Source organism: Trichoplax adhaerens, genomic scaffold (genome assembly GCF_000150275.1).
Source record: "Trichoplax adhaerens TRIADscaffold_7 genomic scaffold, whole genome shotgun sequence".
NCBI lineage: Eukaryota > Metazoa > Placozoa > Uniplacotomia > Trichoplacea > Trichoplacidae > Trichoplax > Trichoplax adhaerens.
The window spans coordinates 276,847-303,334 of NW_002060949.1; the positions used below are offsets into that span (position 1 = coordinate 276,847).

The following is a 26,488-nucleotide window of genomic DNA, read 5'->3' on the forward strand; positions in this document are numbered from 1 at the left end:
TAGGGAATTTATAGAATTAGAATTACTTAAGTGTTTAATCCAGGAAATTTGTAATAGAGATTATCCTAAGTAATTACAATATTGTAGTACTAATTTCTGTTTCTCAAACTTACCTGTAACATGATAATAAACTCTCTTACTAAAATAGCTACCATGCTGATTTCGAGCTGCACATCCATAGGTTCCATCATCCGATGCTATAGCAGAATAAATTATTAAACTACCATTTTTAGCTATAAAGATGCGTCCTTGGTGATCTAATATATTAATTTCCATGTAATTCTTTTCCCAAATAACTTTGGGATATGGATTTCCTATCGCATTGCAAATTATTTCCTTCCTGTTTCCAAGTATGAAGGGACGAGATCCAGTCTCCGGTCCAGATATAATATTAGGAAAACCCTCTGGTTTATTTTCAGCTGAAATCAATTGAATCGTAGAAATATTAATAAAAATAGGCCTCAATGTTGATTCATAATAAAATAATAAGTTACAATAAGACAATACTTTCGATCTTGAACTACTAGCTAACATATTCATATGAAACTTTAAAAATGCAAACGTTTATATTTTTCGGGATTAATTATATCAACGTATATTCAATACAGTATGTTTACTTCAAATTCGCAGAGCATTCCATAAATAACTATTTACTGTATTATCGTCTTCATAGACGCAATATCTATATTCTAATATTTGAATATTAAAATGGCCTTGCCTGGAATAGCTATAATTTTTGCAACTGCCGTGGCAGGTTCACCAATGCCATTATCAGCAACACACGTATAATTCGCTGAACCTTGCTTAACTTCGAAAATTCGCAATTGTGATGGGCCATTAATAAAAGTTTCGGTCTTCTTATAGGGATCATCATCTCGAATTACACGATTATTAATTAGCCACGAATAAGATGGTGGTGGAGATCCATCAGCGTAGCATGAAATAAAAATACTGGATTTTACTTCTACGACTGTTGATTTTGGAGGACGCGTTATTTTCGGTGCTGAACCTATCATGACAGCAACATAACATGATATAGTTAACGATAGTTTAATTTGATTATAATAGTTTATATCGAAGTCATTGTTAAACCGTTAGTAATTTCAGATTACAGTATTATCGATTATCATTCCTCAAGTTAGCTTAATCCATAAATTCTATCTATAGTTTTATAAGACTCTATCGGTGATGTACACAAAAATATCATGAAGAACCGGTAGAGATGAAAGCTTTATGCGTCCATGTCAAGCGTAGTGAAGCTGAGCTATAGCATTTAAATCATCGCAAACACCACGCTTTACGAACACAAATTATTTACTAGTCACCTTAGAGTTGCTGTTGTAAACTTACAGTATATCACATGAAGAAATTTAATTGTCGCGCAATTATGGCTTATATCAGTTTTGATTATTGCTTTTTTGTTGCTTAATCATGGTCTGCATTTATAATACAGCACTTAAATAATCTCATAAGTTTAGAATTAGAAAATTGATAGACTTAAGACCTCAAATCTTGCTTAAGAACGAGAAATGTAAGCGCCTTTCTTATAGCAATGAATCACAAGTCGAAAAAATATTTTAAGTCACCTTACTGTTATATACTGTATAATCTTTCAGGTTCAAGATTTCGTCTCCATCCTAACTTTAGATTTTAAACTGCTAGTAATTATTTTCTATGACAGAGTACCGTGTCATAATATTATGATAATATGAACTAATCTCTTCGTAACAGTGCTGAATAAATGAACAAATGATTGATGTGTTTACTATCCGTAGTGGCATTATGGTACAAAGCATTACAAAATCTGCATATTTTTACGAGTGTTAAGAAGATATGAAGGAAACTAGATTAGATTATACTGTATCATATGCAAAAGAAAGGTTGATTGTATCTTGCAATGCTTAAATACGTCGATACACACGATCTTAAACGAAAAAACTTATCTTTTTATGTCGTTTGTAAATAATGCTAAAGTATGATTCATATTAACATTTACAAGGGTGTAAATTATTGCAACTTAACATAAAAAATTTAACCCTAAAATTAGTAAGATTTAGTATAGTATTTTTAATACACGACAACATGTGTCGTTTTACGTAAAATTTAACGATGACTTACTACCTCAAAACGTGTGGCAATTGCAAAATTAAACTACTATTAATTCAGCACATTACATATCAAATTCACTTTTTTCCACCGAAATAACAACCGTGCATCTTTTATCACTCTCATTTATTTATGACAAATAAATTTGCAAGTTTATTTCTAATCAGTTGACAGGCTACTAAGCAGCAGCATAGCTAACGCACTATTTATATAAACTACGGCAATGGACTATTATGAAGCTAAAACAAATACTATCGCATACAGTAGACTATATCATAAAATTTACTAATTTTCTTCCCTCAAGTAGTTTCTCTAACTGCAAATAATGAAATTAGACCTATTCTAATTAAGTGATTATAATATGTAAGCTAAAAAATTAGTATATGGTTTCGGGTAATTTTTATCTTCTTATACTATAAAATTGTTTTAGCAGTTTAAAATCAAATCGGTAAACGCAGCGTGAAGGTACCGGCCGTTATTATATTTTATCTCATGAGCTGGCTTTTCTTGGCACTATTTTTTTGAAGTGAAAATCGAAATAAAGACTACATATATAGTAAGAGAACAAATATCTACGTAGATACAAAATTCTTAGAATATTATAACAGTAAATATCGAAGTGGTTTTGACTGCGAATACATTCAGTGATAGCCTAATGGCCTATTTTGCTCATATATTGTGGCGAGATTAATTTTGAATTTAATGTTTGGGAGTCAGCGTTGTAAAAACTACAAGCTCAAATTTAGAGCTAATAAAATATTTTAATTATCACCAACATAGATTTACTTATCTAAGGAAAGCTGTGGGCTAAAAAGCTTGTTGTGTAATTTAAGTTTATTTCACGCTGTCACTATGTAGTAGGGTGGATATAATCAGTATATCAGTATGTCATAAGTAGTCTGATTATAAACTATGCGCAATGTTTCGTTAATCGAAGTCATGGATTTACCAGTCTGGAAAGCACTAAAAGCAATTTTTTTAACAAAAACGAAAAAGTTTGAACTTTATATTGTTAGATTAAGGTAATTCCTTATGGTAGGTGCAAAATTATTAAATTTTTTTGAAATTCATTTTAGCCGCAATTAACTTAAAATTGTAGTTATATCAGGATTTAATAGTAAAATTTTAAAGTTTTGGAAGATTTTATCAATAAAAGTAATATACTAGAATTAGAGTAAGTATGGTGCTCTCAGCTGTAGAATTAAAAAAATTCTTTATATTTACCCGAGCATGGAAATAAAAGCAATAATTTTGTATCTGGAACTGAATATTTGCAGTAAAAGGGTTTTGAACCTACGGTTTTTAATCCCTACCTTGAGCCGCTGCCGCCGCTGTGCAAGTTGTTAATAGGAATAGTAAAATCCATGCCATAGTTACGACATGAAGATTATTTTTCGGTTGGTTGGCTATCATCACGATAAAAATTGTATGATTACCATTGCCTTATTATCGAATTCGTATTCTATTTTCCATCGAAATTATTTCCTATCTGCGTACAAGCTGAGAACCAATTTGATTAAAAGTATTTTTAGTGACTTAACTATTAATTTGTATAACATAAATAGCCAGGTGGTGTTTCAAGCTGTTAAATTCAAGCTTATTGTATGTTACCAATGTGTCATTCCGGTATACTTTTGAATATTGATTAGTAATGTCTTGCCTACTTTAAGGCTATTACTAATTGATTACCATATTTAATATAAGGTTAGACAAATACGGTAACGATGCCTCAGTCATCAAATAGCATGAAAGATCTTTTATAGAAAAACATCATGATGGTAATGGTGACTAATGGTTTCTATGCTGTAATCCTTATTGGATATTCCTATTGATCATTGCTGGGAGTATTTGTTGATTCTCTTGTCTAATTATTCACTCAGATTAACCGTAAATATTGTATTGTCAAATGTGATCACTGATCGTTTGTGCAGATTAAATGTTCGTACAAGATTTATAACTTGGCATCGATAGGATTATTCTAAACTACAATATTTTTTCTACACCTACGCGATGTTAGAATATTTTCATTCTACATAAATATGAAGTAGACACATAATTTCGAAAATTGTTTTCATTTACTGATCAATTCTTTTAGCCTCAATGTCTTGCAAAAGTTGCTGTTAATTGTACTTTATGTTTTTAAGGCAATATTTGTAACTCTATACAAACAGTACAACCACATAATTACTAAGCAAAAAGGGGGCTATACCTGTCAATCAAATGCTTTCAGCAAGAAATTAAATACAATCAGGCAATAAAGTGACTACGCGGTCCATTGGCGTTGGTATTGTAACAAAAGCTATTATGCCGTTTATTTGTTACAATTTAATTTGAATAATTAATGGAGATACAACAATTCTTGGCCCACTAAAATTGTCAACATTACATTATGCTATAGGCTACTTTCGATGATATACAGTATATCAAACTGGGGCTAAATGACGTAGAAATCTACTCTATAGAACTAGGCAGTAAATATATAGCAGTTTGGGAAGTACTACATCGTCATCAATTTCTTTCTTTGTTACAATATAGATGATGCATACTAGAAACAATAGCGTACATCTAAAAGGCTTGCTAAATTGACCGCACGTAATCATTCTGTTAACTTTCATGTGTTATACTAATCACTATTAATTGAAATGTTTATTACGGTAGTCCTTCTTCGGTTACATTATATGCTACACTTTATTAATATGATAGTACTTTCCAGAATAATTCTGAATAATTCTGTTTTAATTAAAAATTTAAGATTAATTGGTAAACGCAGACACTTAACTGAAATTAGACTATTTTATATTACGTATTGAACCACGATTTCTTCTACTCAAAATGGGTGCTGCAATGTCTTTTTTACTTCAGTCAAGGATAGACTTGCTTTCAGAAATGGTTAAAATCAAATAATTAAAAAGGAAGATGAAGAAGCAGTATGCTCCTTCCGCATTTGAAAAGGCAAGGTGGAGCTGACAAAGACCTATGTACAAAACTTGTTTGCCTATAACGACAAATGATGCCGCTAAAACCTAGATTAGAGCTTTGTTGCTGTACATCGATACTGTTATTAAAACAATTTTTATAACAATTAGATATGTACTGGTTCCTGACGGGCCGAAAAATTTCTTACAGGCAGTTACAAATAAAAGCGCGATTCTTAATGTGATGGTCGAAAGTATACTGTAGTCTTGACTAACAGTAAAATTTTTGACCATATGGATTATTCTAAATTTTTACTTATAGTAGCCCGAAGTGAGAGCTTAAAAACGGTGTGGAGAATAAATATCACGCTGTTTTCTATTATAGTTATGCAAAGCGATGTTCTTCAGGATACACAATGAACTTTTATAGCATATTCTATTTTCTATAAGTTAATCAAATAACGTGGTAATGATTTCTTGGAATCCTTAGATTGCGCATATGATTAATAAATTGCTTTTCGTTCACAAGATTATGTTGTGTGTTATCCTATATTCACTTGTATAGTATTATTACAATCTACAAACCAGAGCTGGGAGGTTAAAATTAGGACAATACACATATCAATAGCAATTTAGATATGATGTAACCAAAACATTTGTCAATGTCTTTGTTAAACTTATTAGCTATATCTCTATTAACTTCTGCTAGCCTTATAACTAGCTATTTTTCTCTATGTATAGCTATTTAAAATCTTTACCGATTATAAGCAGACTATTTGTAAAAGAGTATGCAACAATGAATTGAAGCCTAATTCTTGTTATGAAATCTACATCGAACGATACAAAGCTGCATCGCGAACTTTCAATCTGCTGTTTTCCGATTGGATATTAATTTACAGATAGTTACGATATAACATTTGCTGATGATGATAATAATAGCAAGGTAACGTCGTTATTAGAGTCAACTATATTTGCTTAAATAGAAATAATTAAAAATTAAAAAAATTTTAATCAGCTTTATTAATATATTAAGTAGGCACTTGAGTAATAGCAGATATAGTAGTTCCAAATTTGTTAAAATATTAAAAGTAAGTCAGCATATTGTAGTTTGTTCATGTTAAATAATAAGAAGCTATAATTAATATTGCATAAATAGTGTTTGCCATATTTTGGAGAAACAATGGTTAATACTGATATTAACTTAACAGGAGCACGGCCTATGGGCTTGTACTACTTCTTAAATTGATAGGATTTAATAAAATGCTTTAAATAAAGCACTCAAATGATTTTTCGGTCATTTGATTAAAAAAATAATTTAAATAATTATCACTTGAACATGTTATAGCATCTGCGTATGTGCTTTTTATGTACTTAAGATAAAAAACCGCGCCGATTAAGTTACTGTAGTAACAGTATATGGAAAGCGCGGTATATTACCAACGATTTTGTATAAAGCAAGACGCGATTGGAGTTTTTGATCTGGGAATGTTCAGTTCGCTCCCTATGTACATTTGCCACTTTTTTTTAATTTTACATGCTACGATGGCCCTTTTATATGGTTGATCAATAGTTCAGAGGATTTAAATAAGTAAGAAGAAATAATATTCCGCTATGATCTTTTGATACAACAATTTCCATTAAATCCAAAAGCTGCTTCGGTCGTGTTGTGATAGTTGGCGTCTCATTTGATATAATGAAATAGAATCACGAACATCATCTTTAACTTGGTATTGATATTTTAAGCTATCGGTTTCTTCTTGTTCGTCTGCATGCGTTTGAACGTAGAATAGTTGTATTAGTAATAAATTTTATCACTTCTATTTTAATTAGAGTAATGTATAATTTAACCACACTCAGACTGAACGGAAAACATCAATCGTCGACGTTAACATTTCATTAATTAAATTTTGCTCATATTTATGCTGACTAACCGTTGCCAATATCGATGTGTGAACAGCTATGACACATACTGTCGTCATAATCTAGTCCAACATAACCTGATTCATGATCTTGATCGAAAGTGTTACTGGGAATCTGGCAAGTTTTATTATATGAGGCAATTTATTAATAATGTCAGCAAACGATTCAGCATAAGAGGATTATTAAAAAAACTTCTCAGAAAATAATATAATTGGTGTACTGAATTTAAATTAAGCCCTGTGAAATTCTTTAACTGCAATTGATTCGCACGCTAGTTGCAAGGATTTATTAAGTCATTTCGCTTGCAATTCTTACCTTTTCGTCAGTTGGATATTTACAAGTTATGATGCGCAATTGAGGTTCGGAATCTTGTGAAGGCTTTTCTTGGGACGATTCTCGAGTTTGATCAATCGATATTGAGTTAGGATAATGAACCGAACAATTATGAGGACGCAATTGTGCTTCATTATTGCCCTATATCATATTAATTAACAGAAAATTACTGTAATATCTGTGATAACAGATAGGACTATTAAATCCTTCTGATTCTATGATGGCGACTGCGTACGATAATTCTTCAAAGAACTGAATTATTTTTCGTTACAGCAATAGTTTTTACCATATCAGATTCGATATTGCAGCTATTGGCTGGCTTATTTTCAGTTTTAGGGTTTCTGATCGTATTCTCGAACAATGTCTTATTAGTTTTGTCGTTCTTGTCCTCCGTTTTAGTATAGTCTGATTGGATATTAGCTTTAACTGTTAAACAATTTTAAAAGTCCATTTGCAGAAAGAAAACTATGCATCAGAACCTTATTCCCAACAAGCATGCTATATGACAATTCAATAATGTGGTTGATATCAAATAAGACTAACCTGGATATTTAACTATGGTTTTCAAATTTCTCTGCGAAGATGTTTTGTTATGAATGCGCCGAACAGCGACAGGATGCTTATTCTTGTAGAATTTTCTGGAAACAATAGCAAAGATTTTTGGAAATTTATTTATAATTATGATACTTTCTGTCACGTAGACAGAGTTCATTCTTAGGTGAATTGTTAGAATTTAATTGTCCATTAAACTAGGATAAGCAAATTTTGACTGAGATTGATTTCATTCCTAAAATGTTATGAATTTGAGTTGCATCTTACCTGACTATAACCGCGACGAGAACTATCAATACAACTGTTAGAAGGGCACTTCCAGCTATAATGATTATTGGAAGTGAAATTATGACCTGAAGTTCAAGTTCCAGACTATCCTCGATACCTAAGTTCAATATAGATCCATTAATTCTTATTCATTAGAACCGGAATTTAGCTGATAGTTCTGGTAAGTATGAATTCGTATTGAAAAATAGCAAGATGTAAGCATAATTCTAATCGCTAAGTGTAGTTACCTGGCAACTGTACCATATGACTGGACGTATAAAGTAACGAATCCTATATTATATAGAAATAAAATAACATTAGGAGCTAAAAGATAATGATATCTAGTAATTACTTCGATGATAATTGTGGATGACTGCATAATTTAGAAATTACTAGCTACAATAATTATCAAAAAATATTCATGTACTACATCAGAACTTACTTTGACTTGATTTGTTTTTACATAAGCTCTTAGTATTGCTGCATATTTTATATTAGATAACAAAGGACGATTGTAGATACTATTTGACGTCGTATTATCGCCAATAGTAAAATTTATTGGTAGTTCTTGAGGCGAAAATCTTGCTGTTACATATGCTGGCAGGTCGATGTGGCGAAACTGAATGCCCAGGAGTCGATTTAAAAACTGAGGATTTAAATCCTCGAGATTATAGACTGGCAATAATTTTTTATCACGGCCAACTACAATCAATTTTATGATAATTAAATCATAGTAGCTAGGAAAAAGTTAAGCATAAAATTGTTAACATAAATTCGATACCTTTTCAGTGAGCTCAATTTATCATGTTGAAAATGGTTGAGTAATTTTTGAATTCGCAATAACAAGTTATTGTACTAGAGTTACCTAATTGGACCATAAGCTTCCGAAACTTTAGGTATTTGCACTAGTACCTGATACGATTGATTCTGATTCGGTAAGAACTTTAATTTCAAAACATGAATTTTTTCTACAGCAACCGGCGCTAAATAAGCGGTATGTCGGCGTTAATGTAAAAAATACGGTAACTTACGGAAGCTTCTTGAAGTAATTTCTTGACATAAATCACTTATCAATTGAAATATATTTACCCAATTTTTCGGTAGTAAACTGGATATCGCTTTGTAGTATCCTACTGTCATTCATGATTACAGCAATGTGACCGTGATAAGTAGTAAAAGGCAGCAATTTGGTAATTCTGCAGGAGGTTATGTTAACCATGAGAAGTTTGCGAATTGATTGCTTGCGTAAATTACTGTTTGCATCTTTACTAGATGCTGCCAACGAAATCTATAAATTAAAGCGGCAAGTTACAGGTAAAATATGCTCAATAAATATTTTACAATTTATCTGCTATATATTATATTGCATTAATTAATATACAGTCCTACCTCATAATGATCAAATTTGCTTCCTGAAGATAGATTTGGATATCTCCAATTCAAGATTATAGAATTTGGCATAATGTTATCGATGCTAAGGTTAAATTGGTTATATGCTGCAATATTCACAAAAAATATATTAAGTATCTATACAATTTTCGTTCAAAGATACTATTACTTTACATTGATCCATACTTTCGAAAATTGCACAAAACAAGGTATGTAATAGCTATAACTTACTCGCTTGATCATCGCTGTTTTTAGCTATGGTTGTCGAACGTTGAGACTGTTTCGTTGGCAGTAATGCAGTAGTTGTAGTAGTAGCGGTTTTAATGCTTGTTGCTTTAATGTTTTGTTTTTCTACAGTGGATATTTGCCATTGATGTTGATATTTAATCTCTAAAATGTGATGTAGCTATGAGCTGAAATATTCACAATACCTATCGGATTAATTGGAGTAGTTTCCTTGTTAGAAGTTGATACATTGATAAAAACTTCTTGACTTGCTGACTTTCCCCATCCCGCACTTGTTTTAGCAGCTAGTTTTATCGTATACTTGCCACTTTTACCTGTAATCATACGATATGATCAGGATGCTATTTGTAAGTTAGCGTAAATGTTTAGCATCAATGCTACCTTACCAAATTCAAATATTCCCTGTTAAAGAATTAGACATTCACAACTATCGTGTGCAGTACGTGTTATACTTACCTAGACTTGAAAAGTAATGGAACTTAAAATCTGGCGGCAAGTGGTAAACATTTCCTGTATTGTTGTACAGGATGGAAATTTGATATTTTGTTACGGTATCTACATGAACATTTTTAGGCGATTGCCAGCGGACAATAATACTTGATTGGCCATATACTTCTAGTGTCATATTGGGTTTACCTGGAACTATAACGATTAATACTTTTACTACTGGGATGTTAGAGAATAGAATTTACAAGATTTCGCATATTAAATTCCATGTTTAACGTACTCAAACTTGCTGTGGTACCCACAATTGTTAAGCGTGGATTATCAGCAGTTGCATTTAATGATGTTACGTGAATCAGATAGCTGGAACTTGCTTTTAAATTGGAAATAAGGTATTTCTAAAAAATTTTAAAATTCGTCGAAATGAATATTTTTTTTCAATTTCATTATTATTGTATAGCTTCTTGATGAAAATAAGAACAGCTAATGCTTTACTTAGTTATACTTTAGAGCTGCTACTTTATGAGATAATCTTTGTTCTACCTGGATTTTCTTTACTTTAACTTCTCCTATTTTCATTAAATTTGAGACTAAATACCATTCAATTCTGTAAATAGATTGCTTGCTTGTTGATGGATTATTAAAAAACTTCCATCTAATTTCCATAGATGTTCTATTTTTGAATGATATCCTAATATTTTTCATGTTTTGGGTTCGTTCTGTAATGATTTTCATACATTTCGTATACAGTTAGGCATTATATAATGCAATTTGACAGCAACTGCATGGCATGCAGTACGAAGTGAAAACAACAATACAGAGCGGTTAGTAGGACAATTAGTCCATCTATTCATACCTTGAGATGGCATTTTAGTAGTCACCTTAACCGTTAGTTTACGACGAAGTGCAAAATCGTAGGCTATTACCGAAATAGTATATTTGGTGCGGGGCTTGAGACTAGTGACAACATAGCTTCTCTTGGATCCCGGCAACACTGTATTTCTAGCAGACGACGAATGTGATTGGCGAATCATAATTATAAATTTTGCAATTTTGTACTTTGCTTCTTTAGTTATATTTAACCGCCATTCTAAGATAACTGTCGTTGAATTGATAATTTTAGTTTCCGTTATTTTCAACATTGCCCCTGTCATTACAGAAATCATTATTATCATTAGTGATTAAAGTTGTGTTGGCTGTAAGTATATAACACCAGACGTTAATACATCTGTCCAACATAAAAATTTCAATAACATCTTTGAAATTAGCTAAAATCGTCATAAGAAGACATTTTTTATGTACTGTTTATGTAGATAAAATATATAACCATAAAGTTTAATAATATAACTCTATTTCAATTTTGTCTTTACGGCTACACGTATATGGAATTCAAATATACTGTATGAATTTCAGTAGTCCAAATGAATTAAATTTTTACAGGTACTTTTCACTTAAACATTACTTAGAAATATTCATATCAAAATTTATTCCTCACCTTTTCTAATATCGATATCGTTGGGCACCACCATAACGAATAAGCACGACAACAGAGTTAAAAGTAGGTATCGATTCATATTCTTATTGCGATTCAAAATCCGTGTTTATAATTTAAGCGACAGTGACTTTCTCTTTGGATACTAGCAATTAAAGTACGTTGAGTTATCTCAAATACTACTAACACATCAGCAATTGTGTATTCTAGACTAAGCCAAATCAGATAAATAAGGCAATAACATAAGTATTTCTAGCCTGGTCTAGAGCGCTGCTAGATTGCTATCAGTGATAACAAATAACAGTTAGATTAATTACAGATACAACTGTGTCATAATACTTAAAGAATGATGCGTTGGTAAGTCGTTTGATCGTTTAAATGGTAACTCCTGGCAGAAATTCATTTCAAGTTTAAAATATAAATTATTTCAAACTATTGTTTAAAAGAATTTTGTAAGTCTATTCATTGTTATAGTTAGGACAAGCTCCTCCCCACAGTCCATGCCAGCACTTAGCGAATAAAGAGTTATCTTGTTCTTTCCCATCTATATTATTTAGGAATGCTTGAATATTTGTTATGAAACATTTTAATTGCATTTATTCAACATTATAGATGATACATTATTATTACTGAAAGGATACAACTATAAAAATATTTGCTATGCATTACGATTTGGCAATAAAGTAATACTAGCTCACATGTATAACTTTGTCCCTAAGTGAGGATTGTAAAATTTAATATTCTATATTACAATTTATTTTCCTTCGATTATAATTATAATTTATTTTGAAAATTTGCCATTTCATTTCTCAGCCTAATCAGTACTGAGAAACTGACTTCTTAAATTCACATCGAGAGCTATCGGTAACACTCTCTCATCGCATCTACTGAAGCAACACGTATGAAATTGCTCTTTCCTTTTGGTTATAATTCTCAACCGGATCTGCTTAGAATACGAATATTTTCAATTTATATTACAACAGCCCACTGATAAATAATTTAAAGTTTTGCGTAAGCGTTCCAAATAATTTATTAATACAGTGAAAAATGATTCTGAAGATAGCGATGAATGCCGCATGTTGATTACATTTTATGGTCAATTTCTGTGGTAAAAATTTGTATTGGAACTATATGATTCCTTTGTTGAACTTTAAGATTTCAACAGGTGGTAATATCATTTCCCAGTAATTAAGCTTAATGCCTTCAAATCCGATGCCATTGTAATGTAAATAAAGGACAAACAATAAAAGTAAAGGAATTAGGCTTGGCATCACCAAGGTAACAAATTATAAGATTTAAATATTAAGCGTCTACATCTGCGTTTAATTAGATCTTTTCTCACGAGTCACGCACGACAAGAATGCTTGGCACTATCTAAATTATCATGACATTATTGTTGTCACAGGGAGCACACTGATAAAATTTTAGTCTTGTTTATGTTATAAGTGGCAGTATTAGCTAGCTAGCCTAGGCTACACTATTTTATTGCATTAAGAAATACATCGATAACTATTTTTTTTAAAGCATAATCACGGTAGTAGGCTGTAACTAAATTCCACAGTGAAGCATTAACTTCGGCAGCATTTTACTATATGCACACCTCTTACTAGATCAAAGACATCTCTACGACGATACGTATAGATTATCTTGTATTCAAATACTATCTACATTTCTTCTAATCGAGCACAAATATTTGTATTCCATTAAAGAAACTATAAGTCATAAACTAATAGGATTAAGCCAAGGTAGCTGAATATGGGCAAGATCTCTTTTAAAGAGAAGGATAGTTCAGTAAAAGAATAACTGTACTGTACGGTCTGTGTCTGTACCGTGGTCGATTCTTCAATTCGTCCTCAAAGCGTTATCGTTAATTATTAATAACAACGTATTTTGTATTTTGTATAGTAAAAGAGTTCATCGAATAATTTATGAATCGGTTGATTAGCTAGGTATTTTTACTAATCAGTAAGATGAATTTGTGTAATAATGTATACTCTTACTTTAGTGGAGATCAATCATGTCTATCTTCATATTCATATGCTACCATGCTAAGACAAGACATGAATAATTGACATACACTTGAGGTTGAAACATGCGCCTAAAAATGGCGCAAACTTTTGTTTTACTACACATGCTCATTAGCTTAACAGCTGGATGTCTTATTAAAACTACTACCGTAAAATTTCCTAAAATGAATACAGTAGCCTGCAGATTAATTCGTTTACTAGTACCGTACGTATATATTAAAATGGTTGGAGATTTTCAGATGGTAAAAATTACTGGCTTTACGGTAACATTCTGTTACGTCCCTCCCAGAAAAATACTGGCAATTGCATGTGATAATAGCCATAACAAGTCATTGCTATTAATCGTGAATTTTAACTTTAACTTTATGTCAGGGTTATGGGTCAGTTAGAAATAGCTAGCTTTACTTAAAATATAAATCTTGCCAGCTTTGAAACGTTAGCAATTAAGGTTACACGATAAATATCTAAAAACATTCTGCACATGAATGTGCCCTAATATAGTACATTGATAAATAATATTGTCCTCAACTTTATTCTGAAGAATGTACGCGTAAGGGTGATAAAAATAGTTTAAAATATTGCTCTACTAAGTACAGTACCATTGCGATGTGAGGGTAAATGTAGGATGGTATATCTAATGTGATCGAAGGCCAGGTATGTCGGTTTAAATTCATCCATGCTTTGTTATAATATTATAAATTTAATTGTTAATGAATATGCAATATTAGAATTCAGGACAGCATCTATACTTCGTATTGTAATTACGGAGCTTATTCCATTTAATTTTAAATTAGCACGTTGCAATTTTATGCACTAATAGATCTTGAAGGGAAGCAAAAGCTTTATTATTAGCAAAGTTTCATGATTTTAAAGCGTTGAATTAAAAGGTATACAGATCAGTCAAATGTTGTGTATTATATTATCAAGAGTTTTATCAAGTTATACTAACAAATGTACAAGAATATGCGCTTCACTTATTAAAAAATTTATTGAACGACTAACGTACCGAATATTGCGATCTGTATTTACATTGAATTCTTTAATAAATTGCTTTAAAGTGCTAATTAGCTTGGATTTCCGAGAGTACTAAATTATAGTAATCATGGTTTAGCTTTAAATTTTATCTTCTACAGCACTTATAGTATAACTACAAAAGTCCACTAAGATCGACCAACAATCTTAAAGCAGATCTTATATAAGTAAAATATACTAGGTTCTGTTATCAACCAAATAAATTATTTTTCTAAAGCTACAGTAAAAATAGAATTACTGAACCAATACAGCTTACATGAATTGAAGTTTGTGAAATATATAATTGAGATTGCGGCATTTATTATTTACTGATTGACTAGAATTTAACGGCACATCATTTTGATGCAAACAATAATTAGTTACGTTTTAAGATGTTTTGATATAGGCTATTATTGCAGTAATTTTCAAGTTTAACTGTAAAGTTAATTTGTCACTTTAAACATATTAAGTATTTTAGATTATTATATCAAATTACATGACTGATATAATTGCGTAAAGTTAACTTGTATTTATACTGGACTTCTGAAATGCTCGTATTCAGACATAATTAAATCATTAAATCTATGGCCACAACTGTGGCCATACCTGAATCATAGACCTCAATACTCAGCTATCCGTATCTAAAAGTCTATAACTGAGCCCTACACGTAAACTATACACGCTCGGTATTTTAATCAAGTAATCAATTTGAATTATATATTATGCCGATAAGAAGCGAATTATATGCAGCATCCAACTAGTGATTACGTAATTATAAATTGTCTAAATCAATAATTATACGAAAATTTTAAAGCTAAAAATGATTTACAGGCTCATTAATTGTAGATGACGTAATGATTTGTCGAAATACGCAGGATATTTTATAGGCCGAAGGCATAAAGATGATTGTATTTGCCATTGACTTAACATAAAGGTAGATAATTTTGCATGGTTAACGAAATGATATTCTCCTATGTAAATTAGCGTTGAATCACTGGCTAAAAAGTTTAAAAGGCTTGACCGGATTCTAACCTAATAATTGAAATTCACCGAGCTATTTTTAACTACGATTAATTAGTAATTAATGAAAGGCAAGCATTCTATATGAGTTTCCAAACGTTGTGCGAATACTGTACGTGGCCTTGGTCGTGATTAACAGGGTAAAAATTATAATAATGCAACGGTATTTTGTAGAACATATCTTGAATAGGCGTACATCTCTAATCAATTTTGGAAATTCATGCTTATTGTGATGGAGAGTTCGAAGAGTCTGCGGACGGGGACTTCTTAAGCATTTCACAATAATGATGCGAGGGGCTATTAAAAAAAGAGATATTTATTGTAGAGAATAACTAGGTACAGAGTAGTAGTTGCTGGTAGATCAGAGTGTAAGCTGTTGTGAAGTAACGTGTGTAGATACTAACACTAACAAGTGCGACTGACAAATCTGAGGTAGAAATGGTCAGTATTTATAATTTTAGAGAGAGAGAACACATGCAGAGAACAATTTTGTAAAATTAGATACATTATATACCATAAACAGGCTATATAATAGTAAATGATTGTAGCAAAAAGCGAAGACTGTAGGTGCCATAAATAACTAAACATGACAAGCTATATTTGAGCATAGTTGAAATAGACTGTAGAGGTATTTATGTTCAGAACATAATAAAATGTCTATATTTAAAAATATATCTAAAACTACAGTAAAACTAAATACATAACCCTAATTCTTGCAGTTGGCTTAACGAAATCACGGGTAGATGGCTACCAGCTTTTGCTTAGTGCTATAAATTTCTGTTTATAGAATTATGGCCCTAGCAAATAAAAATTACGTTGCTAAAATAAAATTTGAAGATGTAAACGAGCCCGAGTGCGTTGATTCTACGGAATCTCTAAACTAATTATCAATCATTAAATTATCAAACACACAATTCCATAGTATACTCGTACAGCCGAACGCATCATATTTTTGCCTCACACTAACATTTTAAAGTGATTTTTATGTAGTTCTACAATTTCTTGATTGAATGGCTCTTACGTCAACAACAAAAACTTTTTAAATAATTCTAAAATTGATTATTTATTTTACCTAAGTAAAAACCCATCAACAAATAGTTATATAGTCTAGTTTCATCATGGTAGAGTATTTTGACGTATATAAGATACACAACTCTTGATGACTCATAGTTTTCTGTATTTTGAATATTGCCTAAATCGTATCTACTAACTTCTTCAGTAACATTTTAGTGTGAAATTAGCGAAAAAACCTAGTACTTATGTTTACTTCATTGAAAAACCTACCACATTGCCGTATTTGGTGAAATGAATTCATTTCTTTCGTATTTGCTGCTATTGCTAACTGTAAGAGATGAGAATAATATTTTTCTGATCCTGTTGTAGTGATGCTACCTGTAAAATAGAAATAACTTTCAAAGTTTGAATGCGATTTTTAGTGCTAGTCAAAAATTTCACTCTAGCAAAGCTATAATGTAATGACTAAAGTAGTAAAAAAATCTAATCTATTTAATCCGTAAATCATTTTAAACTCTTCCTGTTACTTTAGAGTATCATAGCCGTTTGATATGATTGAGAACACTTCAGAAAAAGTTATATTAGTTTCTGATCTAATTTTACTGTAATATTGGGAATTATGATAATCGTTGTACAGTAATGAATTTAAATAGCAAAATGTTTGTTAGTTTAGAAAGAAATACATGAACAGAAATTTTTGATTGTTAACTTGTTAAAAATTCTCATTAGAAGCGATTAACTTTAATTTTTGAAAAATTTTTATTCTGTCAGCAAATGTAACTAGCAAAGGATCACTTACAAAATATAGTAACAGTTGCAGTAAATGCCGCTAGTTTAATGATTGCAGATGAAGTGCTCCTGTTAGTTACTAATTTAATACTTTGTTTCTTCAACAATTCTGATTATATAATTACTATACCTATGTTATAATTGATAATAGATAATAAATATATTAGGGGCTCTAAATGAACAATTTAAAAATGGTAAGTCGTTCAGTTCTACGGTTTCTGCTATAAATTTGTAAGGATTTTTCAGGTCCGAATAGCTAACTGCATGTGAAAGTGAAGATTTAAGCATGATATTTAGTACTATAGCAAATTGATTCGTTCCTTTAATATACTTGATTACTATCCTACGCAGTTACAAGCATCATTATAGAAACTTTCTTTTCGCATTTTAGGCGATCTAAAAGTATGTCAACGTAATAGATGCGATGCTGGATTGTGTTATTTAAAAGGTCGTACTGAGATATGTGTATGCTACGATGGATATTTCGGAGATCGATGTCAGCATGGTAAGTGAAATAGATTTAAGCTTAAACTATTGTAAATTTCTTGTTCGGCAAGTGTAGCTAGATGTTTCTGATAACTTACCATTAAATCTGTTATTTATTGCATAAACTCTCTAGCGGTTCCTTATCCATTAAATCCTTGCCACAGTAATCCATGCCATTATGGGAAATGTATTTCATATCGCTTTCGTGATACTCTACTAAACAAGCTTGTATCATCTTATTTATGCCAATGCAATGAAACTACGATCAATTCTGAATGTCACAATGGTAAATTACTATACTTTCACCGTGGCTGTTTCTATACTTATTCAAATCTTATTGCTGGCAAATGATATTGTCTACGGGTACACAGAAAGAAGAGTTTAAAGTCCTACCTAAACTAGATTTAATAATCAGACACATCCACAATGTTGTTTTTAGGAAATAGAGGGATGCAGCTATCACGAATTAATATGATCATAGCTGAAGAGCACTAAGTACCGTAATGGCTGCAGCAACTCAGATATGATCAGTAATTAATTGGGTTTTGTACTTATGGAATAGAAGTTACTTGTTGAGTGCAACTATAAGGCTGAACATACTGCAATATATCTGGTACATCATAGCAGTAAAGAGTAGTAGCAAATAATTGTAGTCGTTTATAAAGTACAGTACCCCTTTTAATACTGATTATAATTATCGATTTTCGCATGAAAGCAGTTTTTGCGAATTCGGTATGTTACTTACCTACAATTGATCACACCCCTATTATTAAATCAGGGATTTTTGTCGGAAGTCCTTGATCAAATATTATTTGGTTTAAATAATAGATCAAAAGCAAACGATTTTGTACTGTTAATAATAACTACAGTAGCCGCTGATAACATAATTAATACTAATTTAAAACCTTTAGTACAAATTTAAATTCTAGGTTAATCAGCTAAGAATCTTTCATAATAGATACGATTCTTTAAAATATTAATATTCTAGCTGTCCGATCCTACCGTCACGTATAATTATATTCGTATATGCAATAATCACAATTTCTTAAAAACTTATCTTAATCTTGAAGATAGTGTTAAATTTAGAAGTTCGACATATCTATTTTTTTCGTGAGATATTTAATACACTGGCAGATTGCTAAAGCTTCGTATTTTATTTCATGGTCATAGTTACTCGCTGCTTCCAACCCTGTGCAAGTAACCCTTGTGTAAATGGTATTTGCACGGTTAGTAATAATAAAAATGGCTTTAATTGCCTTTGTAAGAGTCGATGGACGGGTAAAGCTTGCGAAATTGAAGGTAAATGACATAGAAAATTTTTTTTAATTTCTTGGTTTACTAAGAGCGACTGTTCTAGTAAATCTGAAAGTATTACAGGAAAGTAGTTTCTAGACTAGGTTTGATAAACAAAATGTATAGAATAATGATTTAATTTATCCTGCCTATCTCTTTCAGGCAATGAGTAGATTTAGACTGTTCACTACTATACTAGATACTAGTCATTGTAAGATTACATATCAAATGGAAAGGGATTGTGCAATTTTAATTATACATTAATTTGTGAAGATATATAATACGATAGTAATTGCATAATTCAGTCCTTTATATCGTAAATGAATGTTAACAAAATAACTAGATATCTGAAAAATCTTCTGAATACAATACTTCAGAACTCACTACTTTATAGAATAAATAAATTTACTTATAACAGAAAAAATAAAATCGTAAATTACTTATGTCACTGGACCGTTGAGAAAATTGGTCTCCTACAAACGACGTTCTTGAAGATACGATCTTCAGTAATTGATAGGGATTGTATTCTAAAAGAAGTATTAAAGGGACCTTTTACTACTTAGGCACATTTATAAATGATAATGCATAGATTTTCGTAATACAGGTATCTAAGGATCGAAAGGCGTGCTCTTTACTCTAGCTATAATTGTAATTTTGCACGTTGAAGTTTCTTTGCAAATGACAATGCCGATAATATAAAGAAAACAAACTACTTTAGGCGAGTGTATGGTCAGTTACCAAGTTAAAGTATTATACAAGTATGCGAAGTATCACGAGCAGAGTGTTCGATCAGTAAATATGATTTAGAGATAGATAATGCAGATTTTGCCTCATTATATAGTATAGCTTACAATTTAAATCAAATAAGCTAGACTACAGATAATTGCATTTATTAAATTGTAATTTGAAGATTCGAAAAGTAAATTAGATTATTTATTGCTATAAAATTTAAACTGTTCAACCGTTTTGTGGCGTTGTACTTATTTACTTATAAATGACAATATCCGTCATAGGATAATTTACAAGACTATCCTAATTTTATTAGTAAAGAATCCTTGTGCTTCCAATCCTTGCTTATACAATGGGATATGCTCAGTTAGAAATGAATCAACGGATTATGTTTGCTCTTGCAGAAATTCTTATACTGGACGAAATTGCGATACAGGTGGTAACTCTTTCTTTAATACCAGATCTAAGCAGATCATGATGTAATTAATTTAGTTTAGATTAATACTCGGACAATTGTAATCTAGAATAGCGTCATGCAATGGTAAATTTAATATTAATCGTTATTTCCTTTTTAACAGAAGTAACTTGGGCAGGATGCTTATCGAACCCATGTCCAAACAATGCTACTTGCGTATTAAGTAATTATGCCTATTCGTGCATATGCCCTCCTTTATACTACGGCAATAATTGCCAGCATGGTAATAAGTGCATTAACCTACTTAATGTATAAGAATTATTAGCTCAAACAAATATTTGCGTAGCTGCAAGAAAAGATGCAATCGACATTCTGTTGGAGGCTTTATACTACGTCATTTAAAATAAATTTCATAGTGTTGCTGCTTAAGTTAACGTTTCTAAATTAAATCTATGCTTAGGTCCCGTTAAAACTGGAGAAATTCAGTTATCAGGAATATATCATGGCATCCCTCTGGTTTATTTTAATAATACTTGGGGCTCGATCTGTTTAGAAACAAAATTTCATCTGGATAAATTCTTTATTTCCAATGTGATATGCATGCAGCTTGGTTACAGAGGAGCTATCACATCGTTTCACTCTTCCCCAAATTTCGACATATCGCCAATTTTACTTGTTTACCGCTGTTTTCAGAAATCTATGTCCATTGGTCAATGTAATACAAGAGATTTTGGAGACGTTTCTTCATGCTTACCATCAGACACACTGAATATTATTTGCGATCGTAGTAGGACACAAAAAAATGCAACTTACTAACATATAATTTAATAAACCTTTATGGCTTTAATTTCTACAGTAGTATAACTTATCATGAGAGACTAAACAACTGTTTTTTATCTTAAATAGGGGACATAAACTGCAAAGAATCAGATCAACGTATCTGCAGCTTGACAAATCACAAATGTCGAAAAGATGTGCGCGGTGTAACTTGTATTTGTGCACAGGATTATACAGGGAAATTATGTGAAGTTAAAATAGGTAAAGTTAAACTTTAACCTGTAAGCAGTATCTGGGTTTGCTTTCATTTAAACGCATCTCTTTCTGTATATGATCTTATACGTTTGTTGTGAAACTGTACCACATAATCCCTATAAAACTAAATTTAATTCTTTTACACTAATAGTGTGATTGTTGAAAGCTAAATCTAGTTTAAAGATTGCGTAAATTTGTTATTTAAACAGGATGCAATCTGGGATAGATTTATAAATTCCTTTTAACTTTCTATCTTGTTACTCTGTATTTTCGTCGCGTGCTTAGCTATAGCTCACCATTGCTAGCTTACAACTTACTGTAAAATAAATATTTAATACTAGTTTTAAATACATCATATGCTTATATGTCTATTATAATTAAAGTTGAACCAGCCGAAGGAGCTATTCGATTGAAAGATGAGAATGCAGGTTCTAACTTTAAAACAGTGGAGATTTATCACCATGGATTTTGGGGTGGCATCTATGCCAATACAACCAATTTGCCCGAAGCTACCGTTATATGCAGACAACTAGGCTACAAATTTGTTACTTGGTATTCATGTTGTCCAACTAATTGTAACATGAAAATATGGGTTAATGGATTGCATTGCTTGGGAAATGAAAGCAAGTTAGCCGACTGCCAAGTAAAATATGGAGCAAGCAAATCTGTAGATAGCCGATTTCTACTAAAAATAAATTGTCAAGGTGTGATTTTACAATTACACTTTAAAAATTTTCGCTGAGCGAAATGTAATGTAATTAATAATACTGGAAATCAAGTATAAACTGTAAAATTAGTTTATTACAAATGCTATCTATCTATGCATGTTACTAAATACACCTACTGTATTCATTTATGAGATGAAGAAGTAATATATATATTTATTTTTTAGCGATGTGAGTTCATGTAGGTAACTACGTAATTCACTACTGTGTAGTTTATGTACTTTCAGTAGGGTTTATTTACTTGTCACAAATAGAGCCTAATAATATGAGAGGATTACTATTACTTAATTCAAAAATCGCCGCTGTAAATTTATTCGTCTTCTGCTCATCCTAACTATTTCAGAAGTATTTATTGCTGCGGTATGATTGCAAAGCGATACTGCATAAATTATATCTCAGATCGAGTTTCCATAGGGCAGTGAGATTATTATAAGTATACTTCTATCATCTACCTATCGCGTTGTTGTCAGATAGTAATTTGTTACCCTTCGAGAGGTAAAATTAACTGGCATCCATTGAATTAATCTAACTAGGCTCAAGTTGAAAAATAAAAAGTGATTAAAGTGATGTTTTTAATTTTATTCTTTAGATAATATTTGTCACAAGGCCTGTGCAAATGGAACATGTATAAAGTCATCCATAAAAATCGGCAATATTAATTTTCAAAAGCCAGAGTGCCAGTGCTTCCCAGGTTACTTTGGAAATCGCTGCCAATTTTTTAATCACTGCCAGAATTTACCGTGCTCAAATAATGGAACTTGTGAAGTTGTCGGGTTTGAATATAGATGCCATTGCAGGCCAGAGTATTACGGAAAAAATTGCGAGCACGGTAATTTTAATACTATTGCTAATAAAAAAGAATTGAACTTTGGTATTTGCAAGATTTTGATTCAATTTAATAAATTTTACGATGTAGATCCGAGCAGTTTTGGTAATGTTATTTTAAGTAGTTCGATTTCTAACGCTACAGCAAAAGGATATGTTAAAATTTTTACTGGTGGTCAGTGGCTATATTATTGCCCATTGGTCTCATTGTCTGTTATAAAATCAGCACGAGTCGTTTGCCAGCAACTGGGGTTTGCTGGCTATGTTAGATTTTCATGGCATCGTATAACTAAAATCAATATACAACTATCTCCAATAACTCACTTGTCATGTTCAGGCTTCGAAACTTCGATATTGCAGTGTAATAGCACAAGAGCAGATATATCGAATAGTACAAATGGACGTAAATGTCTATTTATTACTTGCTTAGGTAAGGTAAAATTAGGAATTTTGCTGTAATTTAGTGAATTATAAATCATTCATTTATTAAAATTAGAATTGCTTCGATGCTATGACAATTATTTTAAGTAATACAACTTTAATTATAGCGTTAAACCTGATTGTAACCGTATAGTATATTTGCAATTTATAGAAAGGAATGAATGTGCTTCTAATCCTTGCAGCAACGGAGCAACATGTGCGAATATGTTTTATGGCTATAAATGTCTGTGTCCTCCAAATTATACTGGCACTCTTTGTCAAGATTATTATGGTACTGTAATGGTACTAATATCGTCATATGATTTAATATACCGTATTTAAACTGAAGTACTATATTTCTAGAAATTCAATCATTCTGCAGTATTTTTAGCGTAGATCTATGCTTATGTATTAGTTACGGTATACTCGTATATAGAAAATATACCATATGGATAGGGAAACCGTATCTATGAGCGTTTCTATTCATACAACATACAGTATTTGCATTTTTCATTTCTTTTAATTATGTACAAGAGCTTACAAATGGCACGGTATGGCTATTTCATGGAAGGAATCATGCCGAAGGATTCGCCCAAATTTATCTTAACAATCAGTGGAATTCTATTTGCTCAACATACTCCAGTACCACCGTTGCAAATATTATTTGCAAAACAATGCATTTGGGGTTCAAAAAGCAATATGCCAATAACTATTTTGGCATTGGCGCCACTATAGCAAATGTAACAGCATACCTAATTCATTGTCGTGGCCCAGAAACTAATATTAGTGAATGCATGATATCTAAGCTGAATTCAACGCAAGACTGTACGTCTTTAAGTCAATCAACTTTGGATGTTAGTGTAACTTGTTCTGGTATGTATACGCAAATAGTGTACCAGGGGATGCGTTGTTAAATTTTTCGATATACAGTATTACTGAAACATCATAATGAACTACACTACAGATTATGAATCAAGCTAGTTCTAATTAAAATTTCTGAAGATAGTTTTAAATAAGATTTATATCTAATATCAGAAAGATTCAACAAGAAGCTCATACATCTTTGTCGCTTTGCTAGTTGACACATGCTCTTCTAATCCATGTCAAAATGGTGCCACATGTTTAAAAAAGAAGCAAGGGTACGAATGTATTTGTGGAGAATTAGAAACAGGAAGACATTGTGAAACAAGTATGTTGCAATTTATAGACATCATTGATGAAAGAAAATCTTTAAAAAATTATTATAGCTCATTTAGTTAAAGATAAATGTAACACTATCAGTTTTTTTAATCAAAATTGTAGGTGTCGGTAAACGAATTCGTTTAACCCATGGCGGTAGCAACTATGGAAGGGTAGAAATTTACTATAACGCGAAATGGGGGGCAATATGTGATACACTCTTCGGAAAAGTTGAAGCCGATGTTGCATGCCTTCAGTTAGGCTTTCAGAGATCTGTGAACCTATCATGCTGTTCGTATTACGGCAGATCCTACATTGGAGCATATTATTTGAAAGATCTGTACTGTCGTGGTTATGAAAAATCACTAATGATTTGTGGGTGGGGGTCGATGATAAATTTTAAATGTGCCAGAAATAAAGCTGTTGGAATATTTTGTACTGGTTTGTATATTCTGAGAAAATTAATCTTAGTCAACTTCTAGTAGAGTAGTGAGATTTTTTGCCCTAAGGAGCACGGGTATGGTATGTTCTTTTATAATCTATTTAAATCTTTAATATAACAGATAATCCTTGTCAACCAGGCTTATGCCGTAATGGTGATTGTATTCCTTCTACTAACGTAAGTAAGAAATATTATTGTCGATGTCACGACGGCTTTAGAGGACCTGTATGTGATCAAAGTAAGATTGCAAGAATCAAATTTAATTGCTAGTACTTTAAAAGTTTCACTGAGATCGCTGTTAGAACAATAATATCGCTTATTTGAAACTCACGTTGTATTATTCCCTTCTTTTATAATATAGTCGATTATTGCTTCAACAGTCGATGTATATCGAATGCAACTTGTGTAAACGACTTTAGTAGCTATGCCTGTTTATGTCCTTCTGGTTATTACGGAGCTAAGTGTGATCAAGGAGGTAACTACCATAATTTGTGAAATAATTACAAAGTCATTGCGTGCGTATATGACTATTTTTAGGGAAATCTTCTCAAGGATTAGAATCCGATATATTTCTAATTTGCGATTTGAAGAAACTTGTGTTTATAGTTATTGTTTCTTGTACCGGTATTTCAAACATTATGTTTTTTCGTTGATATTATTGGAGAAATAGTAATATAACTAAATCTGAATACTCTTTCCAACATAGGGAATTTAAAGAATGGCGATTTACGCATTATTGATATGAAAAATAATACGCGCATATCATCTGGGATACTACAAATATATAACAATGGCACTTGGGCCGCTATATTAAAATCCAGATCTGAGAAATCCTTTACTCTTTTAAGTGGCCTAGTTGCCTGTCGCAGACTAGGATTTCGTACAATTGGCAGTGTGAATTGTATGCGAAATATAACAATCTATCGTGGTAGTAGAATTCTATACTTGAGTTTTAATTGTAGCGGTGGAGAAACATCACTATTAGACTGTCCTAACGCAAAAATACTCTGGAATGTTTATAGCCATCGATATTCAGTAGTTACCCTTAATTGTTCAGGTATAAATGGAATTTCTCATACAGCTGAAATTTTCTTTAATGATTTTATCATTTATTCTAGTTTATTTTATACCTAGGAAAAGCTTATTTATTCAAGTGATTAACATATTAAAGTATATAATGGGTCCGGGTTGGGACCTACTATACACTTTAATCGTTACCACCATTATATGCGTATATGATAGCAGGTTAATTGCAGAGTAGCTATGAACATTTACATAAAAGTAGTTTTCCGTGTGTTTATCATCTGCACCAGTGACATCTTAACGACTCGATACTTATACCCTAATTATTTTCTTGGGTATTGACGCAAGAAATTACCCTTAGTAATGCTGATTTTAAATTCTATAATATTGTTAT

At 31.5% G+C, this 26,488-nt stretch overlaps 2 protein-coding genes across 2 annotated transcripts; one reads left to right on the top strand and one right to left on the bottom strand.

Annotated features, from left to right (window-relative positions):
* Positions 1 to 6,658: 6,658 nt before the first annotated feature.
* Positions 6,659 to 11,701, bottom strand: TRIADDRAFT_57808 (uncharacterized protein; the record flags this gene model as incomplete). Its single annotated transcript, XM_002114191.1, has 18 exons — positions 6,659 to 6,786; positions 6,953 to 7,055; positions 7,257 to 7,415; positions 7,561 to 7,700; positions 7,818 to 7,912; positions 8,094 to 8,211; positions 8,342 to 8,384; positions 8,536 to 8,830; positions 8,959 to 9,076; positions 9,183 to 9,381; positions 9,483 to 9,589; positions 9,714 to 9,833; positions 9,914 to 10,042; positions 10,185 to 10,238; positions 10,456 to 10,570; positions 10,716 to 10,891; positions 11,029 to 11,319; positions 11,668 to 11,701. The coding sequence occupies 18 exons, from the start codon at positions 11,699 to 11,701 to the stop codon at positions 6,659 to 6,661; spliced, it is 2,424 nt and encodes an 807-aa protein (XP_002114227.1).
* Positions 11,702 to 20,360: 8,659 nt separating this feature from the next.
* TRIADDRAFT_27555 (uncharacterized protein) lies at positions 20,361 to 24,710 on the top strand (the record flags this gene model as incomplete). Its single annotated transcript, XM_002113871.1, has 4 exons — positions 20,361 to 20,399; positions 22,875 to 23,034; positions 23,623 to 23,742; positions 24,529 to 24,710. Coding segments are annotated over 4 exons (501 nt in total), but the record flags the coding sequence as incomplete, so codon positions are not given.
* Between the last annotated feature and the right edge of the window lie 1,778 nt (positions 24,711 to 26,488).